At 39.8% G+C, this 22504-nt stretch overlaps 2 protein-coding genes across 3 annotated transcripts; both read right to left on the bottom strand.

Annotated features, from left to right (window-relative positions):
- Positions 1–299: 299 nt before the first annotated feature.
- On the bottom strand, positions 300–5169 carry LOC120729985 (B-cell receptor-associated protein 29-like). Of its 2 annotated transcripts, XM_040026039.1 has the most exons (8): positions 2759–5168; positions 2260–2366; positions 1977–2077; positions 1718–1865; positions 1475–1610; positions 1126–1222; positions 857–957; positions 300–771 (listed from the first exon to the last, which is right to left on the bottom strand). In XM_040026039.1, the coding sequence occupies exons 2-8, from the start codon at positions 2349–2351 to the stop codon at positions 736–738; spliced, it is 711 nt and encodes a 236-aa protein (XP_039881973.1). In that variant the 5' UTR covers positions 2352–2366; positions 2759–5168; the 3' UTR covers positions 300–735. The 2 variants fall into 2 exon arrangements, with proteins under 2 accessions (XP_039881973.1, XP_039881972.1); XM_040026038.1 differs by having other exon boundaries at positions 2260–5169.
- Positions 5170–11961: 6792 nt separating this feature from the next.
- On the bottom strand, positions 11962–21181 carry LOC120729984 (G-protein coupled receptor 22-like). The gene is made up of 3 exons (XM_040026037.1): positions 20763–21181; positions 18504–19656; positions 11962–17677 (listed from the first exon to the last, which is right to left on the bottom strand). The coding sequence occupies exon 3, from the start codon at positions 17671–17673 to the stop codon at positions 16375–16377; it is 1299 nt and encodes a 432-aa protein (XP_039881971.1). The 5' UTR covers positions 17674–17677; positions 18504–19656; positions 20763–21181; the 3' UTR covers positions 11962–16374.
- Between the last annotated feature and the right edge of the window lie 1323 nt (positions 21182–22504).

Below are 22504 nucleotides of genomic sequence, written 5' to 3' on the forward strand. Positions count from 1 at the left end.
TCAGCTGATGGCTCACAGACATCTGGTGAGATGGCATTTGTGAGCAGCTTATATATATATGTGTAAGTATATGTTTTTACAGGAATCTGTGCAGGTTTCTGGAAAACTAAGTACACCATTAATGCTTTCATAGGAATTACTATAAGAGGGTAAGTAGCAGTCAGGAGCTGCTAATCAAATGCACATGATTAACTGATCAGCAAGCTTGACTAGCTCTATAAGCAGTTCTGTCAGTTTGCTGGTCTGGAGCATTCAGGTGTATGCTAAAATAACGCAACAGGCTGTGAATCCCCCACAAATTAACCTCAAAGTGACACCTTGTAATGTTCACAGAAATAGGAAAAATCTAAGAGCAACATCTCAAATTACACAGCTCTCAATTAACATGTGAAATGTTCAAGTTCATGACAGCACATCCCATTACAGTGTATAGTTTATAGTGTACATCCCATTGATGTACAACATAAAAGTCATTACAGTAACACTAACACTTTGTGTTTATAACACAGCTTAGCAGTCAGTAAAAAAAGAAACAATGCATATTCATAATGAAGAGTTATTGTAAGTTAATAGCAAGATTTGTCTATTGCACTCAGTTCAAACTTTAAACAACAATGAAGATTCAAAGACAATAAAAACAGGTCGGGTAGCAAACTAGATACAGCACACAATCGAGAGGTATAAGAAAAAAAATGTCCATGGAAGGAAGTAAGAGCTGATACTGTGTTCTAGTGTTCACCGATCCTTTTTGTCTTCAGCGCTCTGAAGATTCTGTAAATTAAAAACAGGATCAATGTGGGATTAGCAGTGTGAATATACAGGAGATATTCTGTGATGTGTGTTTGTCATGTATTACCTGGAGTTGATGGTGTTCTCTGAGCAGTCTGTCATACTCCTGAGCCAGACCTTTGGCTTGCCTCCTCATTGCCTCAATATCAGCATCAGACTTACAAACAGCTACACACACATACACGCACTTAATGATTACAAATTTGGACTACATATCATAAATGCTTTTCAAAATGTATCTATTGTACAACCATATGACCAAGGGACCTGTTTGTCTACATGCTCTGCAAACATAGGTGCAGCTTTCCATTAACGTATTTAAATTAGGTCGCTCACCCTCCTCGGCAGTCTTCAGCTGACCCGCCATCTTTTCCACCTCCAGCTTCAGCTGCTGCTTTGCTGCTGACATGGATTTTTCCTTTTCCAGGAAAGACTAAGCACAAAGGATTCTCCTTAGTTACTGAGCTTAAGCTGATTATTTAAACAGCAGATGACAGAGCACATGTTAAGTAGAAAGCATAGGAAAATGCTCTGTTGAAATCACAGCATGGTGTGTGCCTACAGTATGCTAATGCGTGGGCATGACCCAGAAACAAAAAAAAAAAAAGCAAAGTAATTTTTATTATGTTACTTGACAAAAAAAAGAAAAATAATTTTTTTTTAAAAAATTAACTTTGTTTCTCACTTGCTTGAGGGTCAGTTTGTCCTCCTGCTGCTGCTTAGCTGCTCTCACAGCATTGTCTATTTGTGACTGAAGACCTGCGCTGTCCTCCATGGTGACAGCAACCTGGTTTAGCAAAGTGGCAACCCGACGCATCATACTGTGTTGAAGTCACAAGACAGAAAAAACACAACAAAATAAGACAGTACTTCAACACGTGTGAAGGGTGTGCAGATGGAGCAAAGTAAGTGACAAAATTCCACTAACAGCCAGAGAAAGAGAGAGAAGCCAGATATGTAGAGGTTCCTCTGGGCTCTGAAAAGCTTCATGTGGACGTGGTCGTACACATTTGGGTTCACTTTAGCATCTTGCATGGGCTCAGGACCGGAATACTTCTGCACCTCGCGTAAAGCGTCTGGAAGGGTGGACAGAAACACGACCAAGTGGGATTTGAATACACTTGCTATTATTTTTTAATATCTGTCACACAAAGGAGATTATGTCTGACTCAAAAAAGCTCGCTTACCCAGGAAAAGAACAATAAGGACCATTATTATTGTAAAAAAGCATTTATTCCAGTAAGGAGATAACCAGCTCCATATTCGCCAGCTGAAAATCAAACGCCACCTGCAATGTAAAGGTATAGACGGTCTGCTGGGGAAGGATTTGAATGCACTCTACTGGTTATTTGTGTGAACTGCCCGTTTGGGATGATATATCTTTTTAATTATTTCAGAAATTGTGCTCCTTACAGCAAGTATCTAAATAAGCTTTTGATGACTTATGATATGCTTTTAAAATTGCCTTACCGCTGTGCTGATATTAAAGGCACACACAAAATAAGGTTGACTGTGATCTCTGCATACAGGAAGAAAGCCACCACCGTCCACTGGAGAGTCATTGCCACTGTGATTCTCTGCAGAGATAAGCACATTGATCTATGGGTAGTGTTTTATACTTGTGGAAATCTGTTTTGCCTCCATTGACGAGAGCATTTGTCTGATAGATACCAGCTTTTAGATTAAATTACTCTATTAAACAAGCGGAAGTGGGTGTGAAAGTGGCCAAGTATTCCTCTATTCTAGGAAACCATGCACCACGCACGAGTTTCTGAGCATGCATATAAATGTGTCTACAGGCCTACAAAGCAGGCCAACAGTAGCAGCTATTCGGCTGTTTTCTCTATATGGGACATTTATATCAACATTTATACCAAGTCATTCATCACCGGCTGTTCTGAATGCTGAGCTGGAGCCTACAGCGAAATGTAAATCTATGCAAAGCAAAAATATTAAGTTGTTGGCTTACCGGACAAAGTTGTATGGTGTAAAGTAGGCTACTGGAAAGTCCAGACGAGCACACATGCGCGCACACATTCACGACAGCTGCTGGGGAGCCTCAGAGCACCCACAGCCCTAAATAAAACTCTGCCGGATGGCCTCATTAGGGAGTCCCCTTTGGATTGCATCAAAACCCTTAAAGTGATCAAAAGATTTGTTTTTAGTGACAGAATGATTTCAAGAAGTTGTTTTTGTTTGCCTTCATAATGTCACTGTACAAAAGAACTACCCAGTGATCATTATATGATTATAGCAAATCATTAAAGCAAATATAACTGATGTTTTTCCCAGATATTATAATGAAAATAAACGGAATTTATATTTGCATTTGGTATAAATATGTTGGCTTTTCTAAATGACTTTTCTTTTCATTGAAGACTAGAAGGCCGTCCAGAAGGGGGCGATGTTGATTAAAGTTAGCTGTTGCAGAGGCGCCTGGAGGAGGACGACTTGGATATCTTTTGCAATTACTGCATTAAACTCACTCCAACACAATTCCTCATGTGATAATCAAATATAAGCACATTGAAAAGTGTGGATAAACGGTTCTATTTACAAACCAACATAATGTAAGTGTCAGTAAAATAAGGAAATACGAGCTCATTACAAAAGCTAATTGCTTTCTTAGTTGATAGAATTGCTCTTATTGTGTAACCTTTAAAAAGGCTTCAGATGAGGGGTTTTTTTGGACATTTCTTCCTCTCAAATGTACTCAAAGGCTTGCAAAGTGTATTCACATGGGCTTCCTCTGTGAAAGAGACTGGGCTGCTATCCTTTTTGACTGCATTTCTCAGGAGGGCTGAGGAGCAAAATCTTTACAGCTGCACCCTGTGATAGCTTTTGGAGAGCGGGTAAATGAGTATGGCAGAACTGAATGTGCTTTGATTGCTCTCCTCTCCACATCATGTTAGAGGCTACACCCACTGTAACTGTTTGTACTCATAATACATCTACAGGGAGGCATCCATAAACATGAAATTATGTACACACACCAAACATTTTATTAGAAACACCTGTACACCTACCTATTCATATAGTTATCCCATCAGTCAATAATGCGGCAGCAGTGCAGAGCATAAAGTTGTTCAACTACAGATCAGGAGCAAATCATCCATGTGGACAAAAAGAAACAAAAACACGATGGAAATAAAAACAAGCAATTACAGACATGATTGTGCAGGTTGGGCAGGTTTAAATATTTCGGGAACTCACAATAGAAATAGAAAATAATTGAAAAGAAAAATGGGAGTGAATGGCAGTTCAGTGGATGGAAATGCTTCGTTCAAGAGCGAGGTCAGCCGAGAACAACCAGACCGGTTTTAGCTGACAGAAAGGTGGTATTGCTTCAGATAACCACTCAGGAAAAGAGCATTTCAGTGTGCACAATCCACCTCGAGGTACAAATAAGTAGGGTGATTTGTAACACGATTGTACAGATTACAAATACATAAGCTGAGAGTAAAAGGGGAAAAAAACTCATTTGTAAATTGACAGTTTGGGCTCAAGTGGTTTATTCACTCAAATGGTCCCACTTTAGCATTTACTTACAGATGAATGTCAATGCTCCACATTTCTCTTGCTAGAAATATGATTAAGCAGTCTTTATTAACAGGCTACGTAACACAGGCTTTTAAGGTGGCAGTAGCTAAACCATTACTTAAAAAGCCCTTAACTGATCCATCTGTCTTAGTTAATAGACAGTTAGTTATTATATTCTTTTAGTAGTCTTCACAGAGTTAACTTATTATTTGCCAAGAACTGGTTTATTTGAAGAGCTTCAGTCAGGATTTAGTGCAACAATGTACAGAAACAGCATTAGTGATGGGTACTGATAAATCTTCTTACAGTATCTGACAGTGGACTCATCTCTGAGCCTGTTAGACCTCAGTGCAACATTCAACACCAATGACCACAATTTTTTACTACAGATATTAGAAAACATAGTTGGTATTGTAGGAATGTTTAGCTGATTTAGAGTTTAGAAATGTGTTAACATAGAATGTAGAATTATTGTAGAGACACTGACACTGCCCTCAATGTAATAAAGGCCTGACTGTGTCATGAACTTAGGAGTAGACTGTAGGAGACCCCTCCCCCAGTTGAACTGTGAAAGGTCTCAACATTTGTAACTGGATAACTGTGGTCTGGAAGGGAGATGGGTTTTTATGACCTCTAGGGAGTCCCCTACACCCACAGTGTTTTAACTGTCACGCACACTCACTCACGTGCACACACATACACACAGGTATGCGTACACAGTCACTCACGAGCACTCACATAGACACGCGGGAACGCGCACATGTAGGCCCTCACGTGCTTGTGCACATAGACACAGACACACAGAGTTTGCAGCACACCGTGGGGGGGTTTTATGATGGGGTCGCCTCTATAAAGCTGGCTGTAACTAACAAAGGGGTGAAGATTTTGCAGAGAGTCACACCGGCCTCGTCTTCCCTTCTAGAAGTGCATGCTTAAATGAAGATGAATAAAGATGAATAAAGGTTTTGTGAAATAACTACTGAGTTCCGGTGCCATCTCTGGAAGTTTTGACGAATAAAAGAACCAGGGTGAAACTGATTTCGTAACAGTATTAAAGGAACTTCACACTGTGATTTGTAATATATATATCTGATAGATGTAAATGGTCCTTCCCTTATATATTAATCATGGAGTTCCACAGGGTACTGTGTGGGGACCAATTCTATTTACATTACACATGCTTCCAATAGGCAAAATTATTAGATAAATTCTGTATGCGTTTTCATTGCTATATTGATGACACCCAGCTTTATCTATCTAAGAAGCAAGATGATACAAATCTATTACTTAAACTGTAAGCCTGTCTTTAAGCTATAAAGGCCCAGATGACCTGTAATGCTAAATTAAGACAAAACTGAGGTTATTGTCCCGATCCTAAAAATCTAAGAAACATGACACTTAACTTTTATTTTATATAGCAGTACCTTAGCCTCCAGTACAACTGCAAGGAATCCTGGAGCCATTTCTTGATCAAGAAATGCACATTAAACAAATCAGTAGGACTGCCTTGATCCATTTGTGAAATATCTCTAAAATTAGAAACTTCCTGTCACATTAAACGTGATGCTGAAAAACTAGTTCATGCATTTATTATTTCTAGGCTGAACTACTTTACTTCATTATTATCAGACTGCTCTAAAAGTGGTAGAAGAAAAGGCTTCAGTTGATACAGCATGCTGCAGCAAGAACACTGACAGATAGAAAGAAAGAGACCATATTTCTCCCATATTAGCTTGTGTTTACTGGCTCCTTGATAAATTCAGACTTCAATTTAAAATGATTTTCCTCACACACAAAAGCTTGAATAATTAAACTGTCATATTTGAAAGACCTCATACTATCTTATTTTCTTAACTGAGCACTTTAGTTGTGGCGGCCTTACTTGTGGTTCCTAGAGTTTTCAAAGGTAGAATGGGAGGCAGAGCCTTCACTTACTGAGGCCCTTTCCCGTGGAACCGGCTCCCAGCTTAGATTTAGGTGACAGACACTCTCTATCTTGAAGATGAGGTATACAACATTTTCATATAGCTTACATTGAGGGCTGGATCAAGTATTTACCTTGCAAGATAAATCTCCTAGAGGCAACTGTTTTTGTGAATCAGCAGTATATATTAATAAAATTGAATTGAATTGCAGGGTTTATGAATAGCATCAAAATATGCACCTTTTACCTTCTTTCTGACATTTTCATGTAACAAACATATGCAATATATCTTGTTTCTCTGACATTTCAAATCAAAGCTAACTACAAACAGCTAACTTGCTAAGCTTCCAGTCCCCGGCTATGCACAGCATGCGTCAGTGAATGTCAGGGAAGGCTGCCTGACAGATGAGGCCCTCATAAATTTCCAAACTGATGTATTTTAAAAACAGAATTGTTATTAAGCTGTAATAAAGAGACAAATATGTCCATAGTTTTACTTTCAGTTGCAGGTAGACTTACCCATATTGTAAATGGTTATGGAAGGTCACAAATGTGTTTGTATTCACTGCCGTTCACTGACTTTGGTGACTTCTTGGCAAAATTGTTCTGTGGTTGGTTACAGTTGTTATCAAGCTGATGATTTCAGCTCTCTCTGAGATTGCTTTGTTAAATGGGACATGTTGAGAGTCATTGATGCAATATTGAAGAGCCACGCCAGCCTCACGAAATCCAGGGTATTGTCTCCCCCAGCTCTTTGTCCTTACACAAGGACGTGTCATTTGGGCTTTAGATTTCCTTAAAAGTGTACTTTCCTGCCTCAATTTCCTGTCATCCCAAGCCAAAGCCAGCATTTCCTTACCTTTGCTGAAAAACAATTCTGAGGCACATTTCACACAGCTCCTGAGAGCTTTTGCTTTGGGAACTACAAAGATTTTTATTTTTCCCCGGTACACTGCTTTCTAGACTAACAGCCACAGTTAGTGTGATGTTCATATTTCTGTTCTCAGGTGTAGTAAGCACACGGGTTTTCAGTACATTACAACCATAATAATTTCTTAGCTAGCCTATTGTCATCAATAACAAATCACAACTGATTAAATCAACTTAATTAAACATCAACATTTAGCCTACATTTGCAGGTGTAGAAATCTCACTGCAGTCAAAAGCCTCAAGTTATCCAAACTCATCAACCAACTATTTTGGGGGACTCCCAGAGCTTTTACTTGCCCTCTGTTGTGTTTGCTTTAGACTTAGGTATTTTAAAGACACAGAACTGTGGTCTCATTTGCATACACCTATGCAAGTGCCAAAGTCACAATCTGAACTATTATGGGCACTGAATGTGAAAGACTCCACTAAGCTAAGGACTCAGGTCACTGTCTCTGCCTTGGTTCAAAGCTACAATCTTTATATTTATACTTAAATATAAATGTTTGCTAAGTTAAAAGACTTTATGAGATTGGTGGAGTGCAAAAGATGTGCAACCTGATTGAAATTATGTAAAAATACACAAAAAAAACATACATGCCTTTATCCACACAACAATGTAGAGAGAAAATGAGCATTAGTGACACATAGGATAATTCAACCATGCATACACACAATTTCAAGCCTGATCTGGAAATGAAAAATAAGGTGATGCATAATTTAACAAAAACAAAACAGACAATTTCACAGAGCATGCATCTTGTGTTATTTTTTGTAACATTTTTTTCCCTTCACATATTGACCCAAACTCAAAAGGTGTGATTTGATAGATTTAATGTAACGTTCCTAAAGATCAAACCCAAAACATTTTGGGTTTGTAAACAAATGCTAGTTATAGTTAATAAGCAAGAAATTATAGCTCTGCAAGGATGGAGAACACTATAATTTGAGGATGGAAAGGTTTTGTACATCGTCTTTATTTTGCTAACTGAAAACGTTAAAAAAATGACCTTTTTTAATCACAGTAGTAACAGAGAATTATCAATCTATGTTGTTTCTACTGATGTACCATGATTGATTTAATATATAGATTGTATTGTAGCGTAGTTTGTGAAACAATAAAGTTCAGTGCTGTCTGCTGAACTGTGAATAGCAGACTGTAGCTGATAACTAGCTTTTGAAATACAACGTTGGAAACAGTGACATAACATATTGTATATATATATACAAATGTTGAGGGGTATACGCATGTGCATGATCTGATACTGTCGTGTTGGTGCTGCTCCTGGATCAATAAAACAGGTTGGTTTAGGTTCAACATTGTGAGTGACCAATCACATTGTAGTGATGTCATAGATTTGCAAAACACGTCACACGACACAGTAAACCACAACACTAACCCCATAACCGTAAACCTAACCCTGACTATAGCCCTGTAACCTTAACCCTAAACACAATCACACCCTAACCCCCCCAACCGCAAATGCCCCTTTTTTGAATTTCATCTGCAGTTTTTTTTCCCCAAGTTGCAAAGCTATGACAATGTAATTGGCCAGATGCAATGTTGATCCTGGACAAACAGTATTATGTGTAACAACACAAACGTGATGATATCAGACAGACCATATGGATGTAGTCATTTCTAACTTGAAGACAGCCCAAAAAATCCACTCTGTTGGGCTCTTCTGCCTCTCCATCTGGCGAGATGCATGATTAAAAACTGTCAACCAATCATTCGCCTACCTATGATACTGCTTGGTGCATATTTGTTTCAGAAACAGAGACCATTTTAGTTCTGTTAACAATACACACAATACACATTTTTGTGAGAAATATGGACTAAAAGTGTAAGAAATCACTTTATTTAGGCAAAGAAAGATATTAGGTATTCCCAGCTCGACAAACACTACACCTGTGTGTAATATCCCACAACCACTGAAATTTTGCAACTCTGTTGCGACACCGGGACACTTGAAATCCAGCAGAATCTAAATTTAAAATTCAGTTGCCAATCATGTCTGCACCGAATGCAAACCGCATCGTGCCAAATTTAAGATGCTGGGCTCTGTTAGTGAGCTTTGTTATGGCGGTCCCATTGGTATCATTCCACGAGGGGGGAGGAGACTGGTGTATAATCACCAGACAGCAGTCATCACTGTGAGGAGAACTGGAGGGCAGCAATTTTCTCTCTGCTGTCTACCTTCTCACACACAGTGGTTGACACTCTGTCATTGCCTGATAAACATTTGGACTGATATGTGGCTTTGTGCACACATTATATGGGCATAGCAGCACATGCTGGCATATACACTCATGAATTTAGGGTGCACACAATGCTGAATAGTGAATAGTGGACACACATGTGCACATGCAATTGGTTTCTGACTGGCAGGTGCAGTTAGACACACACAGACCGGGCATGTAGCCATGTCAGCGCAAAACTTGTGACTTCTTTTTGTCCTTCACAAGTTTGGTTCAGAATGATAAGAATGTGCTAGTCAGCCTTTTTTGTCTAGTCAGACTGAAGGATGAGAAAGATTTCACAACATAATGGCAAATCCATGAGTCTTAATAACTATGCTTGATAAATAAGCGTTTCTGTAGTTTCTTACTTAGCATGTATCCAAGTTGCTTATCCATGTTTACCCCTCTGGATTTCTTTGTTCTCTGACATACAGTGGATTTTAGAGATGAGCACTTGTCTCATTAAGTGTCTGCTTTCTGCTGATAACAACAAGGGAATACTGATCTGCACAGCACTGTTTAAAAGGCAGGCAGTGTTTCATGTTTTTTTTTGTATCGATGATGCCATTAGGGTCATGTCAGGTGGAGGTTATGTTCCATTGTATCTGTCTGCCTTTAATTCCTGCTTCTTCTTTTCTTTAATATCTCAGCCATAGATTTTCTTGTACAGAGTTATAGGTTTATATCAGAGCCATATATCTTTCAACTCTATAAAGTGTCCTTCCATCTCACTAAATGTGGCTTGGTGAGAGTAACATTTGGAAAATGACCACAAGCAACGATTTGTCAAAGTGTGCTGGCTGGTGTGCTCAATACACTTTCTTCTTCTCTACAGTAGCAGAATTACAGTTGAGTGTTCGCTGACCTAATGCAATAGAGGCTCCATACGGACAGAGTAATGTGATTTCCCAGGCTTTTATTCTGTGTCTGCTGCTAGATAGAGAGGAGCCCCGAAGAGATGCCATCTGAATTGGGGATGGCTGTCGGAGAGAGGCGGCCATTGAACAAGGGATGGAAGGACATAATGCATGTGATGCAAGCTGCAGCCTGGATGTGGACCGCAGACGAGAAGGACAGAGGAAAAAGACAAGGACTCACTGGGGTCAAGTGATTATTATAAGGCTCTCAGTGAAGCATCACTGACTCTTTGGTATTAACTGTGCTGCTAAATAAGAAAGCACAGAAATGCTTAAATATCGAGCATGTGTTGTATTGTGTGTGTTGGTCATCATAAGTTAGAGCTGTAGTGGCACCTGCTGAGCTGTCTAAAAGGTTGATTCTGTTCATCTGGACATAGCGTTTCCAATGGGAGAAATGTTTCGTCACTCATCAATGCATTAATGCAATCACAGCATTGTAGCCATTCCCCAACTCTCTGTGAATGGCACTCATGGCCACTGATCAGTGGTCTTTGATCAATAATCATGACAATTTCCTTATTAATGATCAAGGAACTGACCTCACAGTCCATTGCTCATTCAATAGGCTGGTTTCAGTTATTGTGCAAATGTGTACTGTTTATAAGATTGGGGAAACCTGCACTCAGCTGAGACTGAAGAAGTCACTTGGATGAGTGATGAAACGTTTCTCCCGCTGAAAACGTTACGTCCAGATGAACAGAATCAAACTTTTTGGGAAGCTTATCAGTCCCAAGCTAAATGGAGAATGACTGAGACTGTTTGTTTTTTCTTTGCTTGTTTTATGTTTGGTTTCTTCGATGGACAAAAGATGTTGATCAGATTTTAAAAGATTTTTTTAGGATGTAACTAAAGGCTCCGCACATTTTCAGTATATCTTAGAAACATATGGTCTGGGAAAAATATTCAAAAAGATTTGATTGTTATAGATGAGCCCAAGACAAAAGATGTTCCACAATAGTTGTCTTTATTAAGACTGAACTCGTTTCCACTAACAAATGCCTGCAATACGTTAAAACCAAATGAAATGTGTAAGACACTCATCCTTTCATTTTTGCAACAATTACAGAGATAAACACTACAAACTAGTGCACGTAAACAGCAAAACAGTTAAAGGGAAAAAAATGAACAGCTGTGTTAGTAAGCAATGCCCAAAGAAAGACATTCATAATTTTAATGTTGCCGTTTTGATTTTGTGTTAGGTAAGAAAGGACCTCACAATAATATTTAACTACTTTAAACCATAAATAAGACAAAAACAATCTTTTAAAATTGGTTTTGAAAAAGTGGAGTGTGTGATATACTCATGGTCTAAGACAACTATGTTGAAAGCATTGCCTACTGTTTGAGTGGAGAGCGTGTCAGTGTAATGTGGTGTTTTACTGCAAGTGTGAAGGGATTAAGATGTATCTGTAGTTTAAATGCTGCTGGTGAGCAACTGCATATAAAATATGGAGGTATAGTACTGTGCAAAAGTCTTGAATCACCCCTCATTTCTTTATATTTTGCTCTCAAGGCTCCAGACTTTCTTTCCGTCATGTTGAGAAGTGGTCCTGAGCAATAGTTCTCTAGGCTTTCTGCAGATCAGGTTTTTCTTTGGACATTGCCTGTTTTTTTTTCCATTATTTTTCAGTCCTGTCCTTGTACCTGACCATTTTTAAAGCAAATATTATTTTTGTTTGTTAAGCCACTTAACACTGACCTAAAAAAGAAATCCTTAACTCAAGTAATGAACCACTGTGTCCAAAAACACAACAGACAATTTAGCAAAGAACCAAAATATAATTTTAAATTGTAACTTCAGGCACTTTTTAGTAGCAGCCTGTTAAAAAAAAACATATAATTTGTTCCCATTACTTTAGCTTAATCTGCAAAAAATGACCAGAAATAACATTTTGACAGATATAAAATAGGATTTTTGCACCAACAAAGGGAATTCCAAAAGAACTATTATCTGAAACTTGGCATATCTTGGCATGGGGTGCAGTGTATCCTTAAAATATGTGAGGAAATTGGTCAAGTGAAGGAAAAAAACAAAGTAGCAAACCTAAACAAAACTACAGCAGATGAACAGTATCAGTGAGTCATGTCCTTAAGAAATAGGAAAGAATACAGGAAAGAACTGGCACAGGACCTGAAAAATACATCTGGCCCTTCAGTTTATCAATTTAATGCTTGCCTCAACAGAAATGGTCTCACTTTCAGGGTCACTATCAAGGAGAGGTCAGAAAAGAGGTATAACAGTGAGTGTCCACAGCCATCAGTAAAACACAGTGAAGGCTCTGTCATGGTTTGGGACCGGCGGCCATATTTAAAACGTATGCTTGTATATGTTGCAATAAATGGTTCTACATATTTCCTATTTTGCTAGCAAAATGGAGAGAAATGAGGAGTGGCTTGAGACTTTTTGGACAGCAGAAGCTGACCTCCAATAAAAAAAAAAAAAAGTAAAACATAATGGGAAATAGAAGAATGTTTTCATTTCGTAACCTATGACCCTCATTAGAGTCAAAGCGAAGTATGAAGCAGGATATGTTTTTGCGATTGACAAGTCATTATGGTACTAGCGAGCAGTGTGGCTCTTTTATCAGTCTGATCCTCCCCTTATGACAGCTGTCCTCCTGCTTAAGGCTTGACATGGTGTTTCACTAACCAATAGGTGATGCCAGAGTGGCTACATCCATCTTTAATTTTCAACCTATGGTCAGCACTCAAAGTGTTTTGCTATCCCAGTTTATAAAACACATTTTTCTGAAGGCTTGTGCAATGTGTTTTGTTGCCACAGAGGAAATGAAGCATTAAAACAATTTTATAGCGCAGTATGTGTAATCCAGAAATGAATGAGGAAACTGCGGCTCACAAAGGTCAGTCTGAAAAATGCCAACTATATTGACAAGAGACACAACGCTTGATTTTACACATTACTCTAGTTCATTTTTCAGTTGCACAGGAGAAGAGCCTTTGCAATGAAGAATATTTTCTCCTCTGTTATAGTCATGGTGTTTGTAACAACATCATATCAATAAAAAAGGTCTTAGTTGGGATAGTTTGGAGCATTTAATAATGCAATATTTTTTCAAAATAAGAGTGGAGATTGATTTGGTTTAATACACTGCTAGCCTTTCCATTTTTTCTATGAAATGGGCTACAGTGTGACAAAATAATAATTTTGTATTATTAGATATTAAGTAGATAGTCAAACTTCCAGACCAACAAAGCAGCTTTCATTTGTGGCGACAGCAAACAATACAGGCCATTAACACTAACCTGTAGTAGACTTTGTGAAGATTTTTGCCACTAGTCAAACTAATGTATAAATAAGATGTCAGCTGGTTAGTGTGGTAGAAAAAATGTCTTTTTCATATGTCCTCTGCATAAATGTGGAGGTGTTATTCCTGCTTAGAGAAATTTTCAACGGTCTCTGTGAACTGATAAGGACCAAGGCTTGTGACCTGACTTTAAAATAGCTGGTAATGGGAACAAGAAGCTACAAAACACAACAGAAGTCTAACCAAGTAGGCCCTTTAAGGTCAGTATGTGACAAATAATAGAAATAATGCAAATAATGGAATTAGCATTGCCATTAAATGATGTACCCAGTACTCACACATTTCTGTGTGTGCAGGAAGTAACATCAAGGGAACTGATACATTACCCAGCACATCAGGATATGTTGGTGTGTTTACGAGACCTTTTTTTGGCTTGTTTGTTTCTCTCCAGTGTGGCTGCACTTGTGGATCGAAAACAAATTGTGACCTCAGAGTCTAGTTAACATAAATTGTATTGGTCTTTGCGGGGTAATTTTAGGAGGGAATCAATAAAAATGATTTTTTTTTTTCCAGCAGCACTGATGAAGTTTAGAATAGTACCTGGCATTTGAGCACAGATCTAATTCACGTGTTTTCCAGGAAGATAATCCTGTTGGTTATTGTGTCTCACTGTTGTATGCCCGTATAAATGTATAGACTTATTTCTGATGCCTCACCTTGGAAGTCTGTCTTGTAAAATTCAGACGTGTATACATATTCATGTTAGGTTTATCCTCTGGCTAAATGTGTCATCTTGTAGGTCACTTTCTTTGCCCTGTCAGCTAATCTGTTGCTGGCAGTGTTCCCATCTCCACTCTCAATCACAAATGTGCCCTCAAGGCACCATGACATCCACACTGCTTGTTAACAGTGGGAGCCATAAAGAACCTCGCCTGCATCAATATTCCCATATCACTCCTTTCTGCTGTGCTACAAACCAGACGCCGACAGCTAGAGAGGCATCTGATCGAGGTTGTGTAATCACTCTGGTAGCCAACACAACTGTGCTCTCGGGATTTAAAGGGCTCTTCAGTTTTCTACCATACCTGATGCAGCAACGGCACGCATGTAAAAAGTTCATTACAGAAATGTACCATGGGAACAAATGGAAATGAATTTGTGTGTACCTTCATGTATGCATGGAAATGCGATGTGTGTATCCACATCACAGATAGAGTCTAATTGTTGACCCTGGGATTGAAATGAAGTAGACTGCCACAGTAGCTGAGGGGGGTTTTACATGCTGATGAATATTGTTACTCTGCATCCAGATTTGGTATTAAAGTGCACATCAAATGTATTAAGGTGACAGTATTTTTTTTCCTGCAGATTTTTACTTCAGAAAGTCTTCTGCAGCTGAATGAATAAATTATTCTGAGTTATTTAGAGCAAATGTGTCAACTAGACAAGTTGAGCCAAAAATACAAAGCTGGCTGCATCATAATCTATCAGCTGAAAAATACAAACACATTTACCGTCCTTTCTCTTTGTTAAACAATCAAAGGCATGCACTACTGGTAGTTACACGCAAGCATGGAAGAAGAACTTCATTGTTGTGTATTGTAAACAAAATCTTTTATTTTCCTTCATGATATTTGCAGTGATCCTTTATTACAGTCACGGATTTGCTTATTTGGAAAGCATTGTCGTTTGGCTGTTGTTGTTAAGCACAGACAATTCGATAATACAACAATTTCCCTTCGGTTAAGAAACTTGTGTATTGAAACGTTATCTGTGGATTATTGTGCCATCGAAAATAAACACAATGCTTGCTGATCATTCATTCAGCTTGTTCAGCATGTGCTCGTCACTGTCACAGTCTCCTGTTCTGCCACAACACAATTCATCAAACGAAAATAAGGCAACTGTAGAATTTCCATTTGGCTCAAAGAGGTGACTGCTAATGCGAAACAGATTTTTCATAACATCTGTTTTTATGTCAGACGTGATGATGAGAACCGTGGCGTTCTGTTGCGTCTGAGAAATGTGATCTTGGTCTTTGTCGACTATAAAAGCGGTGTTTGTGAGCGGCAATCTCAAAGGTTTTTTTTTTACACTTTTAGCTAAAGCAATAAAACATCCACAACTTCCAATACCTATGTTTCCACATTACATTTGACCTGTGTGTGTTTTGGTGTGGCTTCACGCTTATTGTCTCATTTAAGTGTGAGTGCTCTTTCTCGGCAATAAGGTCAGTGGTCACTGGTGATATCAGGGTCTGGTGTCAGAACGAGTTGCACAGTGATGAATGGGAGTAATCTCACAGCTGTTACACAGTCACAGACATTTTACTCGGGGGAGGGGAGAGTACGAGTGAACACAAAATTTATTATAAATATACATTTACATAACAATTTCTATGTCTTTGTCTCTCTCTCTATCTCTCTCTCTCTCTCTGTCTATATATATATATGTATATATATATATATATATATATACTTTGTTTACCCTATTCTGTACATGTATTTGTATGTACACAATGTTATTTATGTTGCGACTGATACAAAAAGCCATGCAATATCTACAGTACAGTAGACAGTATATCTATGAAACCTAGTTTTGTTCTCAATAAATAGTAATAAATAATCTAACTCATGTTGTTGTATGTTCTACTGCCCATAACATTTACATTACTGCTTTGGATTAACGTTTTCCCTTTTTCGTCATGACCTGATGTCAGTTTTAGCTGCTTTGACTGTATTTGCTGATAAGATGATAAGTTCCTTCACTCCACATTCTCTGAAGATAGACATTTCAGTTGGGCGTCTTTGTCCTCAAACGTCACCTTTTTGTTCCTCTTTGGGTCAATCCAAGAGTTGTGAATAATAGCGTTATTGGGGGTAGGGTCCGCCTCAATTATTGACACCACTCGCTTCTTCATCTTGCTTTTCAAGACTTTCTGGAACTTCTGCCTTGTGAAGGCATAGAGTAGTGGGTGAAAGATAGTTGTCCCATAAGCCATGACCAGGAAGCCTAGTCGCAACTTGACCATCAGGTCACTGAGGCCCACGCTGAGGATTACTGTGTTTAGTACCGTGATGGGCGTCCAGCACAGCAAAAAAGTAGACACGATGAGGAGGGACATTCTGAAAACTCTCTTTTGGCGTTCTCGTCTTTCCCTGTGACGTTTAACTGCCCTGCGCAAGGCAATAATGACGGAGACGGAGGTTCGCATACCCAGCGTGGGATTACGGGTGCCACTGCTCTGCGAGCCGTCCGTGGTCTCTTGCTGTGTTGTCATGGTTGTCATGGACAGACGCTTTTTCCTGCGAGCTTTCTTCTTCTGTGAAGCATGGAAACGCGTACCAATGCGAATGTTGAGCGCTTGCAGGATCTTTGAGTAGGTGATTAGCATGACAATTGCAGTAAAGAAGAAAATAGGAATCTGAGCAAGCAAGTGGTAATAGAGGCCAAGTTCATTGTAGTACTGGTTAGTGGGGACCACGTTCTCCACCAGTGTCTGGTTCCGCTCTGTGTGGCCTTGAGCAAAGAAGCCCACCTCAATAAAGGGTACAAGGAAGCTAACAAAGGATAGCACCCAGATGGTGGCCAGCAGGGCCAGGGCACGACCCATGGTCAGGACTCTGTTGGCTGGTTTGACAGAGATGTCGTAACGATCAAGGGTGATGGCCAGTACATTAGCAGCAGTGGCAACACTAGCGAAGGAAACACAGGCTTCATGGAAGCAACAGACGAGGGCTGTGTCTCCTTCCAGGGAGAGTAGGACCACCACAATGGTGAGAGGGATGCAGCACACGCAAACCAGCACATCCAGCACATGGAGGTTCATAGTGACGATGTTACTGACGGAGCTAATGAGGTTTGACTTCATGCAGTAAAGGGCAAGCACAGTGAGGTTGGAGCTCAGGCCAAGCAGGATTTCTAGCATGAGGAAGCCTGTCAGGGAGACCTGAAAACTAACAGGATATAGGCTGGGGGTCGCCGGACTCATGGTGCCGCTGATGGGCTCAGTGTTGTCGGTGACCGTGACGTTGCTCATGGTGGCTTCTTTTTCAGGGCACATTATCCTGTGTGTAGGGAGTGAAAAAAAATATATATATATTTATGAAGTGGAAAAGGAAATGACGGGTTTTTGTTTGTGCATCTGTGGGAAGTTCCATTTAACACTTATGTGATAACTCTTATCAGATGAAGTTATCCAGTAAGAAGGAAGTGTCAGCATTTAAATGAGAAATACCAAGAGCACACACTTAAATAGAGCAATGATTTTCTTTCCTGTTATGCCCTGAAGATTAGATTGTCTCACTACGTGATTGGCATGACTCCTTGGTAACTATACTGTCTCAGTGATCCTATTTCAGGCTGTTGCGTCTACACCGGAGTCATATCACAGAAACCCTCGACTGAATTCCAATGTTTTCATTTTCAAGATTGCTCGGTATATTGTTGTTTTGTCAAAACCTATTTGTGGCACAGTGTAGTTCTGAGCATCTACTGATTAACACTTTATAACACATTATATGTTCCTTAGTAACTAAACTAATCATTTTTCACAGCATTTTCTCCACTGCAAAATTATGAATTATAGTTTATAACAAGATGACTCTGCCAAACAGGGATGTTTACATTGTCAGACTTCCAGCTATTAGAGATGCACATTAAAATACTGAGTGTCCATTCAGGCTAATCAATGGATCAAAGAAAAAAAGCTGCTGGCATTTGGAAATGTCATAAAATTGTTGTTAGGAAGAAGAAAAATTATATCTTACTCTAGGATAAATCATAACAGCTTATTAGTGCATGAATTATTAAACTCATCTAGCCAACCCCAGTCAAATCTGAATATGGTTATTAGATGACATGGAGAACAACAAATGTTTCTGTAATATTTACCCTTGCCTCCAGCACTATCTGAACACCAGAGCGGTGTAATCAGGCCATAGAGTCCATGTTAGATCCACAGAGACGAGCATCGCATCCAAACATCGCTTGTAGAAAAGTGCTTCCGTTCAACTAGAGCCCCCAGCGAGGCTTTTCCTTTTACTGCTAGTCCCTCCCAGAGAGGCCGAAAAACCCCAACTGTCTCACCAAAGATGTCAATGAGTTGTCACTTTTCTCCTTTCTGACCTTGTTGGCAAGAAAGCTAAGCAATTAGCCACCTGTATCCAGTGGATGCTGGGGAACACAGGCTGATGTCTTCTAGGCTGATTTTTTTTTTCTTCTCTCAGATCTCTGGTTTGATTTGGTAATGCTGAGATAACTGATAGATGAGCAGAGCAGGGATCAGATGTCTGAGCCACCTCCTGTTTATAGTCGCATGATATTCCCAGGCAGGAGAGTCGCAGCCAACCAAGAAAACAAAGAAACGCAGACTCTCTTTCTCCAGTGCAGTGCTAAAATGTACTGGTCATAACATGAGCCTTTTTGCTTCTTTTGTATACAGTGAGAAAATAGCAGTCAGATATTTGTGTATAAGAAAATAGTTACATCCATATCCATGTCTGGTACTCCAAGAAGCGCAGTTGTCTGTCTGCCATGCAGATATTTCCGGTGCACACCACAGTAATGTCCCACATGTATTTGGGGGAGGTCAGAGTGTCCGGCCAGCATACAGGCCCATGCTTCCCCTGGGAGTACTAATGGAACAGGCCTTCAATCTCTACCTTTCTCATTAGTCTCTGTTCTCTTGGCTCCAGCTGCCATTGACTGAGCACAGATCTCCAGTTTGTCCCACGACATGCTTAAACCTAAATCACCGGAGATGGCATGACTGTAGCGTATGTGTATCCAGTCGCAATGACATATGTGAACACTGTCATTTGTGATTACCAGTATTTAAAGGTACTCAGGAGGGCCGGGGTGGGGTAGGGTGGGGGCTTGAATCTGCAATTCAGGCAAAGGTCATTATCGTGAGGTAGTGGATGTCAGTTCACCAGAGAGAGAAATTGCCTTTTAGATTTGTAAAGAAATTAGTCTTTAGGAGGCCGGATGTGTAAACGGTAACATCTACATGTCCTTCAGTTCCACACCTTTCATTCACAGTGACCTAAAGAGACAGAGAGAAAAAGAGAGAGGACAGGAAAATGGATAATAACGAGAATAAGATAAGGACAGAGAGGGAGTAGAAGGAGAAGAAAAGGGAAGTGTGGGGGACGAATTAGTGAAAGTAGACATATCCTCAGTAGAGAGGCGACAAAGAAATTCTCATTAACAAAGCAGCAAGCCTCTGATGTCTTATCGTGTTCCTGTGCAGAACCTGATGCACTTGGTGAACGAGACAGTAGCACTAATAAAGGGATGCACAAAAGCCACGGAGTATTTTACATCTCATCGTTCTGTTTTGAGATTCAAGATTAACTGCAGCGTTATCTTGTGATTCGTGTTATGCATGTACATATCAATAAAGGAAAATGCTTATTAGGATGCTACTTGTGCAGCAACAGTGTTGGTGACATTGCTGTTGTTGCATTCTCACCAACGGCACAGACTTGCTTAAAGCTTTGGTGGAGTGCGATCCGTTGGGAAACTTGCCACAGAGACATGGATGCCTCCTCGCATGCCTCGATATGTGATCCATATAATCTCTCTGGAAGAACACATCTGTCACTCTTCAAGGTTGCAAAAGTGACTTTACTTGTATACCAGAGTGCCATCATAAATGATCGTTCCTCTGTAGCACGTAAGACATACAGCACAATTTTAAGGTGAACAACCAAGATTTCATGTTTAGTTTCTTATATCACAGAGCATAGGGCATGTGCTTGTTTGTAAGTAGGTGTGTAGCAGTAAGACACAAGTGTGCCCACAGTGGAATACACGTACATTGCAGTGGATAAAATTGAAAAAAGAAGAAAAAGCCTTTTAGACAATTAGCTTCCTTGAATTGCCCATTAAAAACCAGAATTGGTTTTATTTAGCTACTAATTGGTTTAAGCAAAACCAAATGTTTCCCAATTAAAGTCCTCCAAAAAACACATTATGACTGAAACTGTTCAGGAAATTATATTTGTGGTTTCTAATCCTTCACAATTGTTCTAACAGAGATGTTTGGTCCCTCATTAATCTTTGCTGCCATATACTCTCTGCTCGGCTTAGCGCTGTAGATCAAAGCAATAAGTATAGAGTGCCCCATCACAGCACAGCAAAGCTCACCATGCAGAGTAAACACAGATGCTCCTGAGCTGGTCTGTTCACCACGCTGTCCCCTGTCCTTCCACCTCTGCAACAATTCGGTGCGACTGACAGAAGCTGCTGCTTTTCTCTTGCACTTCTCCCAGCAGGAATCCAGGACTGAATAGTGATGAACATACAAGGGTCACACAACTGACAGATGTTCTTTCCTTCCTGAGTACCAGACAGAAGAAGTCCAGAAAGATGAGTCTTGACATGGATGTTGGTGGGATTCCCCTTTTTTCCCTCTTTTACCCATTTTACTTTCATCCATCCATGCGCACTGTGAAAACTCCTTTAGCCACCCAACTCTCTGTTGTGATCGCTCCTTCTGTCAGGATAGGAGTGCAAACCATCACACTCCTGGTATCTCTCTCCTGCTCTGCTCCCCTCTTTCTCCCTCACTCCCTCGATCCCTCCCTCTCTCTCTCTCTCTCTCTCTTACTGCGGAGGTTTGCAGTGCTCTCCCCGTCCTGATTGGTCTTCTGTAATAGGCTTAACTCTTTCCTCTCTGGCAAGGGGAGGTATTTCCTTTTGTTCTGATGCTCTCCTCTTTCCCTGTCAGTGATTGTAGCATTCCATGTGAGCCTGTAGTGAACAGCGTGGGATTAAAAAAAAAAAACTACTACACTTATGCACAGGGACTTTAGATGTCACTGCGCTAATCACACATCCTGCTTCAAAAGCAACCGGGCAGACTTTCGAAGCAAAAACAGGGGTAATGCATCCAGGATGATGTATTAATTAGCTCTGTCACAATATAATGAACAAATAATGCGTTTGTAGACCGTGGAAGGAATGATGAGGATGGAGAGCCAGAAGAGAGAACCAATATTTCAGCATTGATTTTTGTGCACAGGTCTAATTTTGCATGTGCAAGTGAGCATGAGAGACAGCAAAGCTGATAGAGAAGAGGTCAATTCTACGTGGGGGGGTGGGGGGGGGGGGTGGATAATGCAGGAAAGGTAGAATTCAGAAACAGGAGATAGAGTATTGTGGGCTCTGATTGATAGTTTCAATTAAGTTACTTTGTCAGATCAGTGAGAGGTTGACCACCCTCTGTTTCTTTTTCAAGTCTCATTTGTCAGGTGCAGTTATTGTCAGAGGGCATCCTGGTACCTGACAGCCTGCAGTAAAGAAGATGAAGCCAACTGTCATTCTGGCATAGTGACTTGAAAAGAGCAATTAGCCCACACTTAGATTCAAAATTAGACCTTTACAAATGCGTTCAGGAGAAGAAAATCTGGGAATGCACAACATATCCAACCTTGAGGTCAATGAGTGATGGTGAAAAAAGAAATCTGTGGTGGTCAAAAGCTCACCAAAACTGGGCAGCTGAAGATGAAAAATACACCTAAAATTAATAAAGTGATTCTTTGCAAAAGCTTAAATTTGCGGATGGTGTGGGAAATGTTTTCTTCACTCACTTTAGGCCCCTCAAACCAGTCGATGAATATGTAAATGCTTATCTCGGTATCACTGCTGAATATGTGTCTTAATAGCCCCCTGTTTTCCATCTTCTAATGGCTACTCCTGTCGTGTTATTACACTATATCACAATCCAAAAGTTGTGTTAATATAGTTTTGTCAATATAACATTGGAGACAGTAGCCTATTAGGCATGTGCTCTGAAGATCCAGATTCAGAATCTTGGATGTTGTAGAATTGAGACATTTTTAGGATGAATGTGTATCTAACACATCGGCAGAAGTGACATAATGCAA

The sequence above is a fragment of the Simochromis diagramma genome, unplaced genomic scaffold, assembly GCF_900408965.1.
Source record: "Simochromis diagramma unplaced genomic scaffold, fSimDia1.1 OVJJ01000293.1, whole genome shotgun sequence".
NCBI lineage: Eukaryota > Metazoa > Chordata > Actinopteri > Cichliformes > Cichlidae > Simochromis > Simochromis diagramma.